Source organism: Ostrinia nubilalis, chromosome 17, assembly GCF_963855985.1.
Source record: "Ostrinia nubilalis chromosome 17, ilOstNubi1.1, whole genome shotgun sequence".
In the NCBI taxonomy this organism is placed as follows: Eukaryota; Metazoa; Arthropoda; class Insecta; order Lepidoptera; family Crambidae; genus Ostrinia; species Ostrinia nubilalis.
The window spans coordinates 11,639,177-11,663,015 of NC_087104.1; the positions used below are offsets into that span (position 1 = coordinate 11,639,177).

The window sequence follows — 23,839 nt, forward strand, 5'->3', positions numbered from 1 at the left end:
AAAACGCACTTTTTGATCGAATCGAAAATCGAATCCGTCAAAACTCCATACAAAAAAGGGGCTTTTCGACCACTTTTCGACTGGTTTGCGATTATAATTTGCACTTTGTCTAGACCCACAGGACATGTAGAAATATTAATACTTTTCTACTTGTTTTGGTGACTTATGGAACGCAAAAAGTATCAAATGAATCAAACATCTATCTTTCAAACAAGATAAGCAAAAGAACAAAATAGTCGTACATAAAAATGTTGAATTATGATGAAAGAGTACGTCCATTTGAGAAATAATTTAAATTAACTGCATCTTATTTTTATGCTGTTTTTTTATCTTATTTTGCAACAAAAATATACTAAGGAAACATGCAGATACAAAGTAAGAGAAATAAAACACAAAATACTGCTTATTATTATGTTTATATTATTCTTATTCTATTTCTATAAATAAATATCAAACACGTTGATGCAACGTGCTCTCCTCGACTAGAACTGATAGTTAAATTAAACGCGCTCTCTTTAATGTTAATTAATGATGAACAAAATTAAGTTATTTTTAATGAGATTTAAGATTTAACGGCTTTTTTATTTTGTTTTTTTTTGAAGGGCTGAAAGCTGGAAAGGATGTTTTCTATAATCATTTATAAAAAAAGCTTTTCAGAAACATTAGGTATTCATTGTCAAGTCTAAGTTGCATTACTTAAAAGTATGGGACTGGGTGCCAAATACTGTAAGATTTGACCTGAAATTCAGGTTCAAATTCACGTTTTGTGAGCAATTGCTGGCCCTGGTCGTTGAAACTTTTGAAGAGTTAAAATAAACTTGCAACTTTTGCAACAAAACATTTTTTAGACATATCTTCAAATTGTTATAGCCGTGTAGATTGCCCCAACCAATATTTGATGTTATTTTGTCTATTTTGTAATCTTTGAAAATCCAAACGTAGCCGAATGTATAACTTAGTCTATAACCTATTATTTTACATTTAATTATATCTAGATAGATTAACTAAAGCTATTATCACAAGTTATACAGCCAAGGTCTCTTGATGGAGGTTTGTGTTGGTGATGTCATACTGCACCACCGTGTGTTTGTGGTTCTTCTTCGGCTGGATCAAGTCTGTGCCCCAGGCCCACTGTAAAATAACAAACAAGAATTATTAATAAAACAAGTAAAGTTAAAATTACAAAAAAAAACAAGGAAAAATAAGTTGGCCTAAATAAATAAAAACAAAAACAATGCTATTCTTACTTAATAAATCACAAAAATAATTAAAATAAATTAGTAAAGGACTTACGCCCGTATTCACAAACGATTCTTGCTTAAGTGAAGCAGCAAATCGAACGCACAGTTGAATAGAGCTCTGTTCGTGTGTCACCCTGTGCGTCCACGCGCACTGAGAGACCTCATAGAATGTTTGCGAATACGGGCGTTAGCAACTGTGCTAGAGGTCGCGGGATCAATACAAAAAAGCGGTCAGAGGCACAACATGCATATTATCTTTGTAACCTGACTGTTTGCTATGTTTATTTATAGGTATTATCTATACTTATAATAAATCTGTAGAGAGGTCAATTCTGTACCTACATGAAATATATTTTCAAAATAACTATCAGGGGGTGATTAGTGATCGATACTGATGCCAAAAATGCAATCAGTAAAATTTTTGTCTGTCTGTCTGTCTGTCTGTCTGTCTGTATGTTCCTTATAGAAACAAAAACTACTTGACAGATTTTAACGAAACTTGGTACAATTATTCTTCATACTCCTGGGCAGGTTATAGGATACTTAGGAATTCCCACGGGACCGGGAATTAGCGGAAAAATCTTTTTGTATGAAAAATCTAAACTGCTTAAGTTAGACGCTTGAAATTTGGCATGCAGGTACCTTAGTAAACTTTAAGCTTAGTTACAACAGGATATTGCAAAAATCCCACGGGTACGGGAGTTAGCGGGAAAAAACATTTGTATGAAAAAATCTAAACCGCGTAAGATACACGCTTGAAATTTGGCATGCAGGTACCTTAGTAAACTTAAAGCTTAGTTACGACAGGATATTGCAAAATTCCCACGGGAACGGGAGTTTGCGGGAAAAAACATTTGTATGAAAAAATCTTAACAGTGTAAGATAAATGAAGGGGATAAAACGGGATCCACGCGTACGAAGTCGCGGGCGGCCGCTAGTGTTTTAATAAAATAAAAGTACTTATTTAAGTTAACTTTTTCCGTTGTCTGATTCCTTTAACAAGTGTTGCTTAGCATTGTAGTTTATGGCGTTGTGTAAAATGTTTAAATACATTTATTTATCTTACACTAAGTCATCACTATCACTACATATATACAGGGTGGAATTTTGTAATGCCACCTGGAGGGAAAGTACTCTTAATATTGTAGATAGAAAAAAATTCTCAAAGAAAACATTCCTTAATTTTTGAAAAGAAATATAACTGCATTCAAAGATTTCCAAAAATTTGCTTGCCACACCCGGGAATCGAACCAACTAAAATCTGTTAAAAATTACACCCTGTATTTTTATTGCAACGATCGTTAGGGTCAAGTATAAGGATGAAATCTCTCTAACAAACTTGATAAATCAAATGAAAGGAAATCCATAAAATATTAAATAATTTTAATTATGTACAGAAAATTGGATGGTATGGTAGTGAATTTCCGAAAACAATTCCAAAATCTATGAATGCAGTTCTCTTTCTTTTCAAAAATAAAGGAATGTTTTATTTCAGTAAAATTTTCTATCTGCAGTATTAAGAGTACTTTCCCTCCAGGTGGCATTACAAAATTCCACCCTGTATATTGTATAAAACAAAGTCGCTTCGCTGTCTGTCTGTCCCTATGTATTCTTATTTAAAAGTTCGCAACGGACTTTGATGCGGTTTATTAATAGATAGCTTAGTGATTCAAGAGGAAGGTTTTTAAGTATTTTGTACATGTGCGAAGCAGGGGCGAGGGATCGCTATCGCTAATAATAAATTAAAAAAAATCAAGCAAACTATGCTAACAAATGTTGTGAAAATTGTTGACAAGACGACATCCACGTATAATTCTAGAATGGTCGAGATTGCTATGATTAGCCAAAGTTCCACTAATGAGTACCTAACTGCTAAAAATACATAAGGATTTTATCTTATACAAAAATAGCTTTAAAATAATGACCTATTACGTTGTTATTTCGGTACAAAAAGATAATCTGCTTCGTTGGGTAGGCAACCGAGTTATTGTCTTATCAATTAGGCGCTGAGTGGTTTTTTTTAACCCATTCACTCCCCACATGTTACAGATTAAGCAATAATGTCAATGACTTATATTACACTAGCTCTTGCCCGCGGTTTCGCAGAAAAACTTTATCGCGTGCGTCCCTGTTTCAATAACCGGGATAAAAACTATCCTGTGTCCTTTCCCGGGACTCAAATATAATCAAAATCGGTTCAGTGCTTTAGACGTGAAAGCGTGACAGACAGACAGTGTTACTTTCCCATTAATAATATTAGTATGGATGACTTGAAATCTCGTATTTTTCCTCGTTTTTTTCAGAACTGGCAAAATTACACGTGCTCTTGTTTTTATGGATATCAAAATATCTTATTTATTTAGCATTATACAGCTTTAAGTAGATTACATTTTAATACACTGAGTACTAAAGACTATCTATTTAGGTAAAGATAAGACAAGTGCAGAAAATTGCAGTAAATAGGTTTATATTATTTATTTGTCAAGTAAACAACCTGATACTACTCGTCATATTTTCACTAAACAACATCGCAACCTTAAAACTTCAATCTCAATTCAATTTAACTGAGATAATTAACGTGGAAGTCATTAAGTCATTTACTTAAAAGTCTATAATAATTAAGTTATCACTTAACCAATTAAGTTAGCATGAATATTGTTTAAAATGTGTCTTGAAAGTTTTAATAAAAAAAATTAATCAATTTTCAGTAGAGCTTTAGAAATATTGATATCAGACCTAACTAGTGCTCTTTCTACTCGTAACTATAATAATTAAAGGACTGACGAGGCAAATGACTCCAGCAGGTATATTCAGCAAGCTTAAGTGGGCCCTTAGAGGTTGAAGATAGAGTGAACTACTAGCAAGATTTTAGGTGGCAGTAGGTAGGGCTAAACAAACAGTTGTCGAGTCGCAACTACGGACTGGACGATCGTAGTAATATTCGCGGGAATTTTTTGGAAATATCTTTGAATGCAGTTCTACTTCTTTTCAAAAATAAAGGAATGTTTTATTTGAGTAAAATTTTCTATCTACAGTATTAAGAGTACTTTTCCTCCAGGTGGCATTACAAAATTACACCCTGTACGTTCCAGTACCAGAGGTGGAATTGTGTAAAGCAATCGTAATCATTTGACAGTTCATAACGTACCATTATTCTGTCAAACGCTTTGTTTAACTGACTTTATCGTACGTTATGAACTGTCAAATGATTACGATTGCTTTACACAATTCCATCTCAGATCTAAACAGTTCCAATACTAACCATAACTACAGCTCCAACAAGACCCAAGGAGAGTCCAGCTAGCACGTCACTCCAGTGGTGCCTGTTGTCTGAGATCCTGGATAGGACGGTGAACCAGCACAGCATGAGCGCTCCGAATTGGAGAGTGTGGCGGACTACCCTCGTGCCATTCCAGATCATACGCTTCTCTAGGTAGAGCTGAAAGGAAATGAAAACTTTCATTAATATGTAGTTTTATGAATAGGTAACTATGATAATATACGAAACAAGGTGTTTTTGCTTCGTTGCCTAGACGGCTGAAACAATTTGAATGAAATATGACAGAAGAGCTGCTACTTGTTTTCTGATTGGTTTACTTTTTGATCGTAAATGTATATAAGGACATAATTACACACATCGATAGTAAACATACACATAATTACATACATCAATATTAATTAAGGAATTAATAGAATGTCAGTCGCCACCTCATAAGGGTATACTATTTTATTTTATTTACGGTGTACCAACAACATTTTTATTGCAAAGTCGAACATAATTTTAATACGATTATCGTTTCTATGTATTTTATTTCTTGTGTTTTTTACTGTGTGTATTTTGTTATAAGTCATCGTAAGTTTCGTTCAAGGCCGAAACGAATAATTTTAAAAACTATTTCAGTAATTACAATATTTATATTCTGTAAACCATAACCGTAAAGGCAGATTTACTGAAAATACACGTGTTGTTGCAAATAAACGATATAAAATTGTGTGAACAATACATCAAACAAAGATATTTTGTGTCGTTAGTTGACAAGCCAACAATGCACTAATATCTGCCACTTGAAGAATAATAATTGTATGGCGACATAACATATTTCAAGACAATAGTTACTAGTAATGTAGATCCTCATAATTTATAAATACATTTTCTTTTAATATTAACTCTAAAAATCTTATACGTTTAGTAACCCGAGCAAATATGTTTGATAATATCAAATCTAGTATTTTTTTTCTTAGCGAGTTTAAATGAAGTCCAAATAAATAAGCTGCGTAGTTCTAAAAATTGATTTAAAACCAGGAAAGATCGCATGTAAACTCTAGGTAGCCAGCCGGATCTATTACCATACCTACATTAAATACTAGTTTTTGCTGTTTTAGGATCCAAACATTCATATTTTTTGTGCTTAAAAGACAGGTTTTAATATTTTTACCAAGGAGCAAACTTACACAATTTTCCAAGTCGACCACATTCCAAACTATGCAAAATGTATTAAAGACCACTCTAATGTGTTGTAGATGTACACTGGAAAAATGCACCCTGGATAGATATTTTAATGCTATAGCACTAAAAATATCATCTTCATCATCATGAAGGTCATGATGACCTGATGAAGTCTGATCATAATTAGGATTTTTTTATCCACAACGAGGATGCTCTAGGCCTGTATCTCAACTGATGGTAAGTGATGATCAGGCCGAAGGTGGAAGCGAGCTTCACCCGGAATCCTCAACCACGGAGGAACTGGCTATCTTACTCTTAACTGCCGGAACACAGCAATGCTGTTAACATTGTTGTTATGGTGACAGACTTAGGTAAGATGGTGGTAGCTAGCCAGGCGGACTAAGAACAAGCCCTATCACCAACCAAACCGAACAGAAAAATCTACCCCCACTGGGAATCGAACCCGGGACCTCTGCGACTGAAGCAGGTGGTCTTACCACTAGACCGCAGAGGCGGAATTGCGAATTACGGAGCACGACCCTCTCTAATTTACCAGAGGAGGCAAATTAAATGGAGGATTTGACCTACACGCTTTCGCAGTAAATTAAGTAATTATGATTTGCTTATGTAATACTAGCTTTTCGCCCGCGGCTTCGCCTGCATGGAAAGAAGAACGGTCATCTGTGACCCAGGCCCGACAGAAACGAGACATACCTCAGTTTTTTTTTCATGTTTTAATTAGTTAAATTATATATTTTTTATATTCGAAATCTATGTATAACACCAAAATTTTACCCTTTGTTTTTGTTCAGGCGTTATACAAAAACTAATACAAAATGCCTATTTATCACCAAAATTAGAAATGTATGTATGCTAAATGTCTATTACAGCTGCTATGGAATGTATCTAGGTGACCTGGAGATACAGCCTGATTATACAGGGTGGAAACGAGAAGTTACAAAATCCAAAAATTCAATGTTACCAGCTTCCATAATCTGTAACCTATTATTGGTACCATTTGAAAGAGCTCGTGAAGCACTTTCAGAATCAGTGACTAGTTTTTCGATATCTTGTATAGTTTAGAAATAATCGAGTGAGATCACTTATCGTTCCATATGTATAACCACCCTGTATAATCCGGCTGTATCTCCAGGTCACCTAGATACATTCCATAGCAGCTGTAATAGACATTTAGGTACATACATTTACCAATTTTGGTGATAAATAGGCATTTTGTATTAGTTTTTGTATAACGCCTGAACAAAAACAAAGGGTAATATTTTGGTGTTATACATAGATTTCGAATATAAAAAATATATAATTTAACTAATTAAGACATGACAAAAAAACTGAGGTATGTCTCGTTTCTGTCGGGTCTGGGTTTTTTTTGTATGGGGCGTGACCGTTCTTCTTTGTCTGTCAAAGAAAAACTTTATCATGCGCGTCTCTGTTTCAAAAACCGGGATAAAAACTATCCTATGTCCTTTCCCGGGACTCAAACCATCTCTATGCCAAATTTCATCAAAATCGGTTCAGTGGTTTAGGCGTGAAAGCAAGACAAACAGACAGAGTTACTTTCGCATTTATAATACTACTATAGATTTCTTCCAAAACGATACTCACCGCCAAATACGTCATAGTATAAGTCGCCCACGAGGAGTGTCCGCTCACGAAGGACATACGCATGTTCCGGAATCTGCTTGTGAACTGCCCAGTGCAGGTGTACTCGTGCGGAAGGATGTACCGGTTCTGCCACTGGGGGGCGCTGCAGTCCACTGAAGGTTGGCAGATCTGGAAGAGGAATAGATGGAGATTTTGTTTAAAGCTGCGATTGAGTAACGAAGAACATCTGAGAGCATATTTTATAGTAAGATAACGAAAGAAGAAGGAGCTAAATCAGAGTGGTAATGTCAAGCAATATTGACAGCTAACAAATTGCAAAAACTTATTGATTTATACAATCTTAATAAAATAAGGGTTGCCTGTCAGGACTACGGAACCCTAAAAAGGCGCTGGATGCAGGTCTCTACCAACCGAGTGATGTGGAAATCATCGGAGGAGGCCTATGTTAAGCAGTGCACGTTCTGTGAAATTATGAATAAAAAATCGTTTGATGAAGATTTTTGTGACCTGATCGACAAATACAAGGTTCTCCTCCATCTTGTTAAAGGTATAATTAGACGTTGTTTCACATTACTTGTCAAGATTTAATGTCCTGGAAACACTCATATCGAACGAGAAACATTGAATAGCTCTGAATCTTCTACGGTTGGGTGACCCACTCGCTCACACAAAGTAAGTTGAGTTCGAGACAGCAGATAAATTATATTTAAATACCACAACAACAACAATAACAAGTAACAAACAACATACAACTGCTGATAAGACAAGTAGGACTTACATCAAAGAAATGTGGCCTCAGTCTCCCAATGGTGCTCTTGCTGATATTAGTGGCCAGCTCGACGAAGCACAGACCGAGGAAGAAGGAAGCAAGGGCGCAGTAGAAGCCCCGCATCCAAGGGTGGATGGGGACACCGAGACATCTCTCTTCGCACTGCTCTTTCCGCAGGAGTGTCCATTCGCAGATCAAAAACTAGAAAGAGAAAGAAATGATTAAGAACTAGAATGGTATAATATTATGTTCTTCACATCACACTCTTGTCTTTAGAAAATAAATTAGAGAAAGGGATGGATATTGTTAAAAATATTATTATTTACGAATTGGTTAAAAACTGGTACGTATAGAGACGTCATTTAGAAAATATTAGTCGTTCCTATACAAAATTGCACAGATCTTAAGAGTTTGAATTAAATAGGTAGTTATTTTCAATCGATGTAGTAATAAAAATATTAGTACCTATTTAAAAAACGAAATGGTATTAATGTCCAATGAGGCGTCGATAAAATCAAAATTTAGGGAAGGAAAAAGATAAATTACTTCTAACTTCCTTAACTTAAAAAAATCCTCATATCATAATGGAGGAATTTTTATCAACTACTAAAGTATACATATTTTTCCTTAATTGTTTTATTCAAGTAAAGTGTCAAATCATAATTTGGAAATCTTAATAACAGAAAATGATGTTTTATTATGTCCTCTTTAAATATTGAATAATGTAAATGAACACCTGTACGTTCATCATTAACCAGTATATTTTGTAGGTCAAGACGAGTAACATTTAGTTAACTAGTAAGATCTATTTTTCCTTAAATCCTTAGAGCGAAGAATTTCTTAGTCAAGGTTCGGTAAATTGCAGTAAATGTTGTAGTCAGTCCAATTATAAGATCATTGCAGTTATCAGTCACGGAATAGATACTATTGATTTGCATTTGTTTTGAAATGTGACGTTGTTACGCTCAATGTCATTCCCATTCATTGATTTAAAAACAGCCTATTGAAGCGACATTTTATCGAATTCCACTGATACGGACTCATCTCTATTGTTATACGATGTATCTTTTGTATTATCTTTAGTACATTCACACGTGTGTTCTTAATTAAAGAAACTAGCATTTTCTACATTTATTTCAACGACGAGATCTAGAAAACATTCGTTTCCTTACCAATGTACAATCGACAATACATCAGAATGTATTTTTTTTGCAAATCTTCACTTATTTTAAGATGTAATTAACCTAGCCGCAGATAACAGACTTTAATAATAAGTCGGCCGATTGTTGGGCCCGATTCTAATTTAATTTTGTATGAAGAATCGGCCGATACCAAATCGGAATAATGTGAGCACTTTCATACATCTCCATACTGATTAACAGTCCGACCCAACTATCGGCCAACTAAAAGTCGGTGGTCTGCGCCTAGGCTAAAAATAGTTCGTGACATCCAAAGCTTAGTGACCAAAAAGTTGATAACACAACCTTATTTCAATTGTAACAAAGACGTGTTGCGTGCGAACTTATTGGCTTCTTTGGGTGTCAAGAACTATTACGCTGACTGTACCATCGATCTTCAATTGTCATCTCAAATAAACTCCATGCTTTGTTATTTTGTACAGCTGTTTATCTATCCCAAGGCAATTGAAACGGCCGGAAATGAGGTAGACATCTTGAATTGAGCCTATTACGGATAAAAGGTGGATAATGTGTAATGCACGAACGTAATTGTTGGCTCAATTGGCACTTGGATTCACGTTTGTTTATGGTCATTTCTACTGGCTGGTAGGTTTTCAAATATAAGTAGTTTAGATATAAAATAACTCCATACAAAAACTGTATTCCATAACGATGTCCGTATTTTTGTTTATTCGTCTCCCCAGAATTAAGGCAAAGAGAAAGACACAACTGTATTAACGGATATCACACTCTGAAGTAGGCTGCCTGGTTAGGTTAGGTTATATTTTTTATAATAAACTAACTTTTCTCAACTCTACTTATTTTATGATTATAACAGGAATATTATAAACGAAAATTATTGTGAGGATGCAGGAATGTTTGTTAATCCTTGAAGAAAACAGAACGAATTTTTATTTAACTTCAAAGTTTATAGATGAAGAGCACCTAGTAAACACAGTTTTTGTAATACTCACAGCCAAAAGAGGTATAGCAATCCCGCCAATCTTCAGCATGTAGACATCGACAGTGTCTTCTTTGTAAGGGTACATCAACGTCTCATCTCCGCAGAAGAAACCCCGTTGGAAGGGGTCCCATAGATGGTCTGTTGCGATGATCGCTATCACCACTGGAAATAAATATATCTGTGAGTTTTATTTGTTAAGAAGAGTTAAAGTACGAAGATATCGGTGAACTTTTTCTAGCCAGGACAGGATACGCCAAAATTATTTTCTATTCCCATCTGATATTTTCAGAGCTATGGAGAGGGCTATGCTCGGTGTTTCATTACGAGATCGAATCGGAAATGAGGAGATCCGTAAACGAACGCTGACATAGCCCGACGGATTAGCAAGCTGAAGTGGCAGTGGGCAGGGCACATAGTACACAGAACCGACGGCCGATGGGGCAGCAAGGTTCTGGAATGGAGGCCGCGTACCGGAAAACGCAGCGTGGGACGTCCACCCACGAGGTGGACCGACGACCTGATAATAGGTAGCAGGAAGGCGCTGGATGCAGGCCGCTACCAACCGTGCGATGTGGAAGTTATTGGGGGAGGCCTATGTTCAGCAGTGGACGTCCTATGGCTGAAATGATGAAATCATCATGATGATGATGATGATTTTCAGAGATAAAAAAAATAAAGAAAAAATAGGTGACAGGGGCGGGTGTTTTTGTTACGTATAATACATCTAGACGTGTAGGTATAAAAGCTCTGTTCCTACACCACTTTACTACCACAGGAACTCACATCATACTTTAACGCCCGTACCTATTCACTATCTTTTCTATGCGGAGTCGAACGCAGTGGCGGCGTAGCATGGGTTGGCACCCGGGGCGATCACCCCCCCCCCCCCCGTCATGAGTCCTAAGGCACCCCCTAGTACCCCCCAGGATTTTGGCATCCACCCGTATCATGACATAGACAAGACTTGCCATGCAGATGCGCCCACAGAGCACGTAATAGTGAGCACGGATGCGCCAGTGACCTACTAATCTGCGCGACTTGTGTCACCCTCTGATGCTTGGCACCCGGGGCGGACCGCCCCCACCGCCCCCCCCTTACGCCGCTACTGGTCGAACGCACAACGTTGAATAGAGTTCTGTGGGTCTAGACAAAGTGCAAATTATAATCGCAAACCAGTCGAAAAGTGGTCGAAAAGCCCCTTTTTTGTATGGAGTTATGACGGATTCGATTTTCGATTCGATCAAAAAGTGCGTTTTGTCTAGGGGGGCAGCTCTTAGTTGTCTTTCTATGAGTGTACCTTATAGATGACACACGCTGAACTGTCCCACCAAACTCAATGACAGGGGGGCGCTACCATCGTTCAACTATATGGTTTCCAACATGTCAAAAATCGGAACCAGCGATCCGATTTTTGACATGTTGACACGTATTGACGGTGGCGCCCCGCTGTCAATGTCATGGATAGGACAGTTCAGTATTTTGGAACTATATCAAGTGCGTATACAAAATGTATGGCAGATTGCACAGCACCGCCCCTAGCGGTGAGTGGCAGAACTAATAATGGGTAGTTGGTGTAATTCACAGTTAGTAGTAGCAGTTTAGTCGTTAAATATTTATAGATTTAATTTTTTTTATGCAGTTTATCAAAACACTCCATCCACTCACGTGTCCTAAAATTAGATAGTACCTATCCATATTTCCGCTTACAAATCCAGACATAAGTGTAATAGGTTATATTATGGTCAATTTATGCTCAAATTTAAGCAAAAATCATTCTGTGTTTAAAAAATATGTTTATTTGCACCTAGTTTATCAATCACCATGTTATTTCTATGCTTTCTATCCAGTCGACTGCTCTAACGACACGGGTAGGCAGTCGTCACAAAATATAACAGAAGGTAAACTCATGTATGTACCTCGCTTTGCATACCTCTCTCGCTCGCACGCTCGGCCGTCGCGCTAGGGTTGTCTTGTCATGTGTTGCGTTTATTTCGATGAGATAGAAAAATGTTACTCTTAATACTATGCAAGAAAGACAATAACAAATATCCACGTATACTTATTTATATTTAGTACGTTATTATAGTAATAGTTTGCAAACAAATACACGAGAAGGAAGTAGTATTTAGTTGAGTGACACTATTATCCAACTAATATTATAAATGCGAAAGTTTGGATGTCTGGATGTTTGTTTCTCTTTCACGCAAAAACTACTGAACGGATTTTGATGTAACTTTACAGTATTATTGTTTATAACCCTGAATAACATATAGGCTATAATTTATGACGATCTGTGACAAACTAAATTTCACGCGGGTGAAGTCGCGGGCAAAAGCTAGTTATCCAATAATTCCTAAAACCTCTCTAAAACAATTTGATATTCCTAATAATTGAGTTGGCTTTCAATTTCAATTGAAATTCAAATAAATAACTTACTTACCTCCCCGAATCAACTGGTAATTTAAAAAATGAAAATTCGGTATTTAATGATGAGTTTAAGCAACCAAATACCGAACAATTATAATACGACTTTTTCTGTTCACTCATTTTCGTCAATTTCGCAAAACAAAATAATATCACAGGCGGTTGACCGGCGCGTGACTCAAGCGAACCACAGCGAACGTGTGGCGAACGTCTGTCGCGCCACGTCGCGCTCGCATTCGTCCAAGACAGTCTTGCTAGAGCGGTGTCTATGTGTGCGTGGTTCGAGCGCGTTTAGTATGGAGTTTGTCTTCTGTTATATTTTGTGCAGTCGTTGAGATGACAGCGCGAAAATCGTCGGTATCAACTAATTATGACCCTTATTATACCACTATATTGACCAAGTTCTCCGTCTTCGTACGCGATATTGGAAATTTGACATCTACTATCGGCAGAATGACAGTAGGAATCTTCTGGCTTTGATATTCAATTTTCAACTGTATTACCTAGACAATCAGTTCAAAATTGATTTCTAAAAATTATTTGATAGACGATTTCTACTGCCGACAAATGCATTTGAATTACCCCACGTTTAGTCAGAATACACACTGCTGTAAGTAAATAAGTACATATAGCCTGACCAGGAACATAAAAACCCTGGCATAGAGGCGCGTCGATTGCATTTGATTGTGCAACACTGAGTCGACTGTACTCAGTGCCTGTGTGTGTATCAAGATTCAAGATTACGGGCTAATTTGATATTTTCATAAATTAACGAAAAAATATTATTATAGGTAACCTGGTTTAAATGAATTAAATGAAACCATCAATCGAGCTAGTAGGATTTATTTTATTATTCATCAATAATAAAATTCAGAACTTGAATATTCAACTGCAATGTCTGCTCATGAACGCTTCAAACTCGGTACTTCTTTCCCAATTCCATAAAATTCAATACATACTTAGAAAGTGACAAAAATTTTTAAAATAGGTAGTTGAAACAAACCACAGCTAATTTTCATAGTGGACTGTACTATACGATAAACATGTCAGTCAATTTGACAACCTTTGTAGGAAACATTATTCAATGAAAATATTGTTCGAACCCTTAGTCTTTCTCTTCGACAAATACTTTAACACATTGTGAACCACTTTTCTTTCACGACTATAAAAAGATTTTAGCAATTTAATTCACAAAATCAATTGCGCACATTTAAAATAAAGTTTGTTTACAATTTCACAGCAATAGACTGACATGCAAGGTGACATGTCAATGAAGTTTTCAGTTACTGTTGCCATTAAAAGAAATTAGTACCATTAATTTTCCGCAACATGGCGAGGGTTTTTATGTTCCGGGTCGGGCTATAACATCTAGCTAGTCAAACCATGAGTAACGGTTTAAGTATTTGGAAAGTACATTTCAAACAAAATACATGTGAATCTGTTTATGAACTATTAAATTAAATAAATGATATTTTCACAGAGAATCAGAGGTCAGTTTCAGTAATAAAACCTTCTTTCTCTTACCTATCTACCTACCTATACCTTAGTTCTTTAGAAATTTCCCTAAATGTAAACAAATATGGCCAACTGACATTGACGAATTTTTAGTCTATGTCAGTTGATCTACTAGTGATGCGACAAAATCTCTCGTTAATCGCAATTCTGTAAATGTCATGTACTACGGACGAACTGCAACAGACGATTATTAGATTTTCAAAGATCGTTTGTATAATTATTAATATCAATCCCTCTTCTGATTGATGTTGAGATCAGTAATGTGATCGTCAAAATAGGATCTTCTTAATCAAAGAAATTTTAATTTTCCCTTTTTTATTTGTTAAGGAAATATAATTTAAATTATACTGTGGGTCTAGACAAAGTGCACAATAAAATCATATACCAGTTGAAAAGTGGTCGAAAGACCTTTTCTATGTGACACTCGTCTGTATAATAAAGCTGAATTCAAAGACTTCTTCGCAAAGTGTGTCGTTGCATTCAATGAAGAAAAAATACTTTGTTGAATATAACCTCGTTTATATTTTATTTTAAATTAATATTATCAAAGTAATTGGTTATTGAAATAATTGAATACTTGAAATAAAATCGATAAAATTTACAGATTATTATCTATGAATATTGTCTATGACTTACAGATTTTCCAGAGATAGGACCTAAATTTAAACGTCAAATGTCGATTTGACATTTTAACATGAAGCACAAATTTTCACCATCCAAATATTTTGTTAAAATATTTATTTTCAATGTTAGATTTCATATTTGTTTCATCATGAGAATAAAGTTGGTTTCATGAGCTTGTGAAATAATGTGTATGATATTAAGAAAACGTGAGTATTATAGTGTAATTGTGTGCAGAAGTGTTTGTTTACATCGATGGAAATTTCTAAAGAATTTAGGATTACCTATAGTAATACCTACATATATGACAAACACAACATTAGAGGAAGGATGGGTGAAATTCACCCGGTGATTGTTAGTTTATATTACCTAAATGTAAGCTGTATGTATTCCAAATACAGAAAATAAAATTAAAATACTCTTTAACTTATGCAAAAACAACACGACGGATTTTGATCAACAGCACCGAGTATATAGGTTATAATTTGTTTGAGGTACCTACTTTTATTAAAATGTACTAATTCACATGGAAGAATTCGCGGGCAAAAGCTAACAAAACCTGGCACTATCCCATCATATCGTACAATGAGACTTTTATACACTATAACATGAAATTAGAGGGAACACTGAAACTGCGAACATTTGCGGAACGGTGAAGGAAGTCCAACACTTATTATTTGAAGAACGTTCTCGCAACTGCGGCCGTCACAGCTACCACCGCCGCTGCTTGAGCCCACTGGGCTCCCTTCCGAGCTTCTTCGACATGTCGCTTGGCTGCCTCGGATTGTTCCTCAGCTCTTTTTTGCTGTGTGCGACACCCAGCAACATATTTCTGCACTTTGTCTATTTGTCGGCGAAGCTCATCTCGCTCACGCTCCATCCCTTTCCAATAACTGTCTTCATCGGGCCGCTGCTGCTTCTTGCCATCATTTTGCTCCCGCGAGGAGTCTTGTAAACCATCCATGATCAACGTAGTTGAAGAAAATAGCAACTGATATGTGATGACTGCACGAATGTTTGTGAGGAACTGGACCATTCATTGCAATATCGCCGTGTACCGCTATACTAATAGGGTGTATAATAATGACTCATACGTTTCAAGCTAAAACGCGTTATTGCGTCATCAAAACTCGACACACTAGCAGTGTTTTTCAACCTGTGGGTCACGACCCCCTGGGGGGTCGCCAAGCCTCTGTAGGGGGGCCGCGAGAGGTCGTAAAAACTACCTCAGTAAAAAAATCAGTAAAGTTATAATGATAGATTTATCCGAAATCGAATTATACAAATGCATAAAATAATGTTGTATGGATTGAAATATTCGGTCCCTACAACATCTTTTTAACATTATAAAATGCATGAAAAAAAGCGAGCGGTCGGGGGGTCGCGAAATATTTTTTCATACCAGGGGGGTCGCGTCATGAAAAAGGTTGAAAAACACTGGGTGCATTCGAGATATTGATGTGCCGTTCCCGAGAACGCTCCCTCAACTGAGAATATTCTCGGGAGCGTTCTCCTAAGTGAGAAAGGTTAAGAATCATGTTTATCAAATGGAAATAAACAAACTTTCTTAAGTAAAATAGTATTAAATTAAGTCAACAGATAAGTGTATATTAAACAATACACTCTATTTGCAGTGAAAGGCTATATTCTGTGTTCCCGAGAATATTCTCGGGAACTTTCTCGGCAATATTCTTGGCGTCGTTTTAATGATATGTAAGATGACAGAAATTTCTTTTTACACGTAATTAAATGATGTAACTGTCAATTTTTTCGTTTTTAACACTCTCTTATTAGGTCGTCGTGTACCTATGTAACTAACTATGTAATGGAATCTTAGAATCTGAATTACACGCACTTCTAAGTATTGTATCATCATGAAACTTGGCGATTATATGTAGATTAGAAATGACAATACAATATTGTGGTACCAGCTGGTCTGATGATGGGACTGGAAGGTGGCCAAAAGAACTCCTAAACGAAACGGCGGAATCACATCGAGTTTGGGTTCATTGGATGTCTTTTCGAGATCTTTAAGTGCTAGATAATGTTCAGGGTCCTAATGATGGAGTCAGGAGGTAGCCATAGGAACTCCTAAACGAAACGGCGGAAACTCATCGAGTTTGGGTTCGTTGGATTTGTCTTTTCGAGCACTTTAATGCTAGATGATGTCCAGGGTCCTGATGACTTTTGGCTTTTTAGTGCTGTTAGTAATTAAAAGCGTGTTATTCGTTTTTTTAAACTATTCTTATTTGACATTAAGGGCATATTTCACAATCGCTTAGTAAGGGCCTGTTTCGCCACTTCTGGATAAGTTGTGGATAGCCTGTCTGACGGATCATTTGACACATTTTTATAGAAAATAAGTGCTAGCTAGATTGATCCGACACTTAGAATAATGGTAATACTCCTCTTCAAAAAAGGTGACAAAACCTTGTTGAAGAATTATAGACCCATTTCGCTTCTGGACCATGTCTACAAGCTGTTTTCGATAGTCATTACGAATTGTCACGCTAGCAGGCTCGACAACTTTCAGCCTCCCGAACAAGCCAGTTTCCGAAAAGGCTTTAGTAACTACCATATACCATAATAATATACGCAACGGCAGATTATACGGAAGATCAAGGAGTATAATCAGCCACTTTGCGTTTGTGAACTATGAGAAAGCCTTCGATTCGTTTGAAACATGGGCAGTGCTTCAGTCTCTTCAATTGTGCCAAATTGACTATTGATACATTAAAACAGGGAGACGTCATCACCACCGCCCTGGAAGATGTTTTCAAGCTTCTAGGCTGGAGCGGATTCAGCATAAATATCAACGGTGAGTACATCACCCAGACATCAGACGATACGTAAATCTAATTTGTAACTAAGGTGGAAGTGCGAGGTACTCCCAACACAAGTATCTTACGATTACTTTCTGGGTGACCCCGGTAACTTTAGTGTAAATGATTTACAGAAATAAACAATTTATATTTTTTTTTATTTTATATCGTAGTCATGGCTGAGATCGTGGAAGATCTAGGCACAATGCTCGATGGCCTCAACAGAGTCTCTCAACAAGTGGGTCTCAAAATGAACATAGACAAGATTTAAAAATCATGTCTAAAGACCGTGTTGCACCCACTCCTCTATAAGTTGGAGACTCTACACTCGAGGTTGTTGACAATAATGTTTACCTCGGACAAACAGTCCAGTTAGGTAGGTCCAACTTCGAAAAAAAAAAGTCAATCATCGAATCCAGCTCGGCTGGGCAGCCTTTGGGAAGCTTTACGATATTTTCACGCGGCTTCTCCGTCGCGTCGCCCACTCCGCTTTAAATCCACTTTGAATCCGCTTGCAATCCGCCAGGGTGGCAAGGGCCTTAAAACTCAGAGGCACACTGATGTTCAAATACCGTAGCCGAGTCCTAAAGCCGCGGTACGCGTTCGCCACGAAAAGAGTGAGCAAGACAGCAATATCTCACTGGCCTTGTTTATAACGACTAGTCTTAACGCCCAGTTAATAAAACATCGAAACATTACAAATAATATCACATAATATAAACAACAAAATTAAAATTAAAACTAAATGTATTTTGTCGAGAACACTGAGAATATTCCCGGGAGTGTTCTCGGTTCTCGAGAATATTCTCACTGGGAATATTGCCGGGAACGAGAACTTTCTCAGCGGCACATCTCTTCGAGGCCATTCCGATAACCTCTCAGTTGCAGGTCAGTTAGCGGAATGTGTAACGTTTTCCTCAACCGAATACCTATCACGATGGTTGGCCACCGATGGTTGCTCTGCACACAGCATAATATGTTACGGATAACATTTATATCGAATTACGTGCACACTGCACATCATAACTTGCCTGCATAACTTGCACATTACTGGCCTGTATCACTTGTCACGGAGACTCCTTCAACGTTTTGTAATGTGGTACATGCCCTACTAGATTGATGAATTTAATAGATTACAAACATACGGTGTGTGCATAAGAAATCCAGTCAGCGTCCATCAGTACGGAACTAAACAAAACATCAAGATAAACATTATAATACCCGAGCCGGACAGGTAACTATGCCCCGCCGTATACTACGGAAAGGAGGGGCCTTTCCGTAGTAGAAAAGAGTAGAGGAGATAAGGCTCTTTGTTTACTTCAGCCAATCTAATCTGCCTATAGTTTAGCCCGTAGAAACCAGATCGTGTGTTAACGCTGAATCGCCACCGTGCACTACTCATATGCTGTGAATTGCACCTTAATACTGCAAGCGAAGTGTCAGAGTGTTCAGAGCCTGTGTGGATATTGTTCATATTGTCGATTACATCTCCTACCAACTCTTTATAAGTTAACCAACTTACCATTATGTTACCTACCACCATACCAACTTACGATATGTTACATGGCATTGATACAAATCCTCAATAACTGCGATCGCCAGATCTGCCTGCCAGAATTTTAATACTCATTGAAAAATGATACACTCCCAGAGGGAAAGAGTGAAAAAAAAACATAGATTATCATTTATTAATTTATTGAAGTTCAAAACCGCCAGTGGTAGGCGAGTGTGCTAATTATGTTAAGCGCGGCAGAAAAAACCTGGCACTATCCTATGATATGGCTATTATGTTAGGCGCAGCTAACAAAACTTGGCACTATCCTATCATACGGCTAATATGTTAGGTGCAGCTAACAGAACCTAGCACTATACTATGATATGGCTAATATGTTAGACGTAGCTAACGAAACCTGGCACTATCTTATCACATGGCACAATGAGAATTTTATACATTTATTCCAATTGTAACAAATACGTGTTGCGAACTTTTTGGCTACTTTGGGTGGTGTCACGAACTACATATCGCTGACTGTACCATCGATCTTCAATTGTCATCTCAAATAAACTCCATGCTATGTTTTTTGTACAGCTGTTTATTATCTATCCCAAAGCAATGAGGGCTATCGTTTTAGCGTTCACCAGTTAGCGCCACTGTAGAGTAAGGTCCTGTGACAGGACTGTCTTCGCTACTAGCAAGTGACAGGACTCCTGTCACTTGCTAGTAGCGAAGACAGTGGCAAGAACTGGTGAGCGCTAAAGTGGTAGGAGGACTATCGCATTTGCACTCATCAAGATGGCGCCACTGTAGAGTAAGGTCCTGTCAATCGCCAGGGGTGCCAACTGTTAAGTATAAAAACGATAGCCCTCATTGAAACGCCCGGAAATGAGGTAGACATCTTGAATTGAGCCTATTACGGATAAAAGGTGGATAATGTGTAATGCAGGACGTAATTGTTGGCTCAATTGGCACTTGGATTCACGTTTTTTTATGGTCATTTCTACTGGCTTTTCTCTGAGTGGTAGGTTTACAAATATAAGTAGTTCAGATATAAAATAACTGCTTATAAAAAAAAATCTACTTATTACTATACGTACGGGCTCATATAATATGTGTATACAAACTAGAAGCTTATTTACAAACGATGCTTGCTTAAGGGAAGCAGCAACGCTATGCGAAGTCGAACGCACAGCGTTGAATAGAGTTCTGTGATTGGTTGTTGTGTGTTACTCCGCCACTCACATAAGCTTATTGTCTATGAATAGGTTTTTGGGACCCTGTGCCTCCACGCGCACTGTGAGACCTCATAATGTTTGTGAATACGGGCGTAAGCCTGCAGTGAAGTGAAATAATACACATTCATGTTTGTATGTACTCAAGTAGGTATTTGTGACAATAGTATACCGCGGCCTACAATTAGATACGGCAAATAAAATTATATTTAGACACAAACAAGATGAGGTACAGTTGTCATGAAAACATACACATACCTATTATGACAGTTTGTGGAATTTACAGACAGACGTAAGTCAACATGTGCCACTTTTGATGTTGACTGTACATAATATCGCAAGATGATGATTTGTATAATAAAATTATTTGCACCGTTGTTTGTAATTATAATATTTATACGGTCTATTAAACTATTCAGACCTAAGTGGAAATAAGTCCATTCATCTCTTTTCTAACGTTTTCTAGCTACAATGACAATTTTGATGAGATTTGGTCAATTTTAGTTTGTTCTTCAGAGTAAAAGCTAATTTACACGTATTAGGTTGTTAAGTAAGTAACTAAATTTAAAACGTGCAACTTGTGTTTACATGAATTATGTAATCACTTAAAATTAAGTTAAAATTTCGTTACCTAATTAACAAATTAATACGTGTAAATCAGCCTTAAGAGGTCAATTGATCAAATAGATTGTATTTGTCAGATTCAGTTATGTACCTATGCAGTGTAAAGTTATGAATCAGAAGTTACTCTACAGTAATTACTAATTACTGAACAAAAATTACCGTAACGAAAATACATAAACGTTTCTTATGAAACAGTGACTGTAAAACTGAGTCTATGACTATGAATTTTATTATTATACTCGTATAGATGAAGTATAGACAAAATTCTAGACATTAACTTGAGTAGAGCTAGGTTTGGAGCTAGGTCTCGGCACGTGCATAATATTTTATCACATACATCTATGTCAGACCCGGTTTGCCACGTTATGGTCGTTAGCCTTCTAAAATATTATTTCAATTGAACTAGAATAACCTGAATATGGCTAGGAATTTATTAAGCCAGTCGATTCACAAAAAAGCTGTATATACAGAAACGCAATTTTAAATATTATCAAGGACTTGTGTACAGTCAGCGTGAAGTAGTTCGTTACTCCCAAAGTAGCTAATATATAGTTCGCAACATGTCTTTTTTACTTGGAATAAGGTGGTGTTAACAACTTTTTTGCCACTTTGGTTGTCACGAAATATTTGACGCTGACTGTACATTAAAATAATGATGTAATATTTCTAGCAGTTAGACCAGTCTTTAGGCAGACGTAAAAAATATACCTAGATTTTATTGATGAGTTAAACTTTTTAGAAAACGGAGCTCATAGGATCACTATTACTTTGTCCGTCTGTCACAAGCAGTTTTCACCTCCTAACTGATGCAAAGATGTAGCTCAGTGACTTAAAAAGGACGTGTACTATAAATAGTCAAATGAACCAAAGGAGTACACCTAGAGGTGGAAATCACAAAAGAGCATAACTGGAAAACTTAAAAAAACTAAAACTTTTAAATAAGATAAGAACAGGGCATGTGATGACGCACTTCCTCTGAATTTCAGCTTGACACACTTTTTTAAAACATCCTGTATTTTGCATTACTTTGGTTTCATGTAATGTGCAAATGTAAATATACTCCAGAATGCAATTACAAATTACTACAAACAATAAATAAAGGCAATGTTTGCAACATTGTTTGCTGTATAAATAAATAGCTTTGTTTCTTTCTTCACTTATACTGGATTTAAAAAAAAATGTATTGTTTATATTTTTACTTTTGCATGGTGACTCAAAAATATTGTTTTTATGAATGAAAAAAATACAGAGACGAGTGCTGCACTTATAAAAAATTGTGGTATCATAAAATTACGAAAAAAAAAATTTGTCACAAATTGTTTTTCAAAATCATAAATATTCTTAGTTTAGGGATTTAAAACTATATCCCCTGCAAAGATAACGTTACAAAATATTAATTAAATCAATTAACTATCTATCTACAATCCTGAAGTCCCAGACTTCCGTTTTAGATAACATAATACGGAAGCAAATACGTCTTCGAATTACCTAAAGCTAATGACTGTTAATTAAGTAATTAAATCCGATACTTACAGGCAAAAATGAGGAGTCCATCCACGACTACCTTTCTCAGGATGTGTATGGAGGTTTCGTCTTTCGACATTTTTGTTTGTTAGTTTGTTTGTTTGTTCGCGTGCACAGCAAGAGCGTCGGCGATGCTCTGATGAAATCTCCTGTCGTACTCTGCCTTTTGTACGGATTGTAATCGAGAGACGACATGGATGTGGTATGGAATGGAGAAGGCAAAAGGCAAGATGGATGACACGTGATTTGGAATTTAATTCGTAGATTAGTTTCGGTGTTGCTTGTGGATGACACGACAATGGGTAATTACCGGATATTGATGAGTCCGAGAGTTATCAAGGTTATTTGTCTTTTGTTTATTGATATTTTTGTATCCCTTACCTCAGGAAAGAACATTGTCTAATTTACTTACCTACACAAATTGACTTACTTTTACTTCGCTCTTATTTCTTTTACATTTTGTGTCTGCATCCAGCGACTTCCTGCTACCTTTATCAGGTCATCGGTCCACCTTAGGGGTGGACGTCTCACGCTGCGTTTTCCGGTACGTGGCCTCCATTCCAGAACCTTGCTGCCCCATCGGCCGTCAGGCCGCTACCAACCGTGCGATGTGGAAGTCATCGGGGGAGGCCTATATGTTCAGCAGTGGACATTCTGTAGCTGAAATGATGATGATGATTTTGTGTCGTTGACCACTCAGAACTTTTTAGTTCTTTCGTCTCACCAGGAGCTTTTATTTGATACTCAATTGGCCACTTTTCAAAGAAAGAAATAATTGTAAAAATAATATTTTCTGAAAATACTGCCGCCTCCAATCCACGTTCTCTTCATAGCTCCGTGTAGTCCGATTGATTCACCCGCTCCCCCCGGGCGGCTGATAATGAAATGTAGTAAACACATAGTTAAATTACGATTGATAACTTCTATCTAATCGCCATGAAGATGCAGCGTGGATGATGAGTGGACGGGATTAGGACGGCCTCAGAAAATTATGGGACAAATTAAATAAATAAATAAATAAAAACTAACGTGCTTGAGTTATTTCAATTTCTAGCAGGACGGGAATTGAACTCGGGACCGGGGAGTAGTCCGTTTAGAATTGCCTTTAAAGTTTAAATATTATTTAATTATTATTTTACTAGAAAAACATCGAATCGTAAATTGGGAAACTACGACCGGCTCTGACACTGAGCTGTCCATACTTTTTTTCCCTTGGGAATTTGATTTCTTTAACCCCCCTTTGATTGATTAATTTTTATATGGAGAAAATAATATTATAACAATCTTCTTCTTCTCAGTCGGTAGTCGGTACACTCTTGCCAGAGTAGTCGTGGTCATCATTGTGAATCATGATGAG

The 23,839-nt window shown here is 36.8% G+C and overlaps 1 protein-coding gene across 1 annotated transcript; it reads right to left on the reverse strand.

Annotated features, from left to right (window-relative positions):
* Nucleotides 1–397: 397 nt before the first annotated feature.
* Nucleotides 398–22,618, reverse strand: LOC135080091 (putative phosphatidate phosphatase). Its single transcript, XM_063974771.1, has 6 exons — nt 22,492–22,618; nt 10,233–10,384; nt 8,090–8,281; nt 7,312–7,479; nt 4,504–4,680; nt 398–1,131 (listed from the first exon to the last, which is right to left on the reverse strand). The coding sequence occupies exons 1-6, from the start codon at nt 22,559–22,561 to the stop codon at nt 1,024–1,026; spliced, it is 867 nt and encodes a 288-aa protein (XP_063830841.1). The 5' UTR covers nt 22,562–22,618; the 3' UTR covers nt 398–1,023.
* Nucleotides 22,619–23,839: the final 1,221 nt, after the last annotated feature.

What these genes read in the sequence shown, in the direction of transcription:
- LOC135080091 (XM_063974771.1), bottom strand. Translation starts at nt 22,561, where the DNA reads ATGTCGAAAGACGAAACCTCCATACACATCCTGAGAAAGGTAGTCGTG. An exon ending in TTGCTATACCTCTTTTGGCT is followed by an intron (nt 8,282 to 10,232) that starts GTGAGTATTACA and finishes TTCTCTTTCTAG; the next exon opens with TTTTTGATCTGCGAATGGAC. An exon ending in ATACTATGACGTATTTGGCG is followed by an intron (nt 4,681 to 7,311) that starts GTGAGTATCGTT and finishes ATTTCCTTTCAG; the next exon opens with CTCTACCTAGAGAAGCGTAT.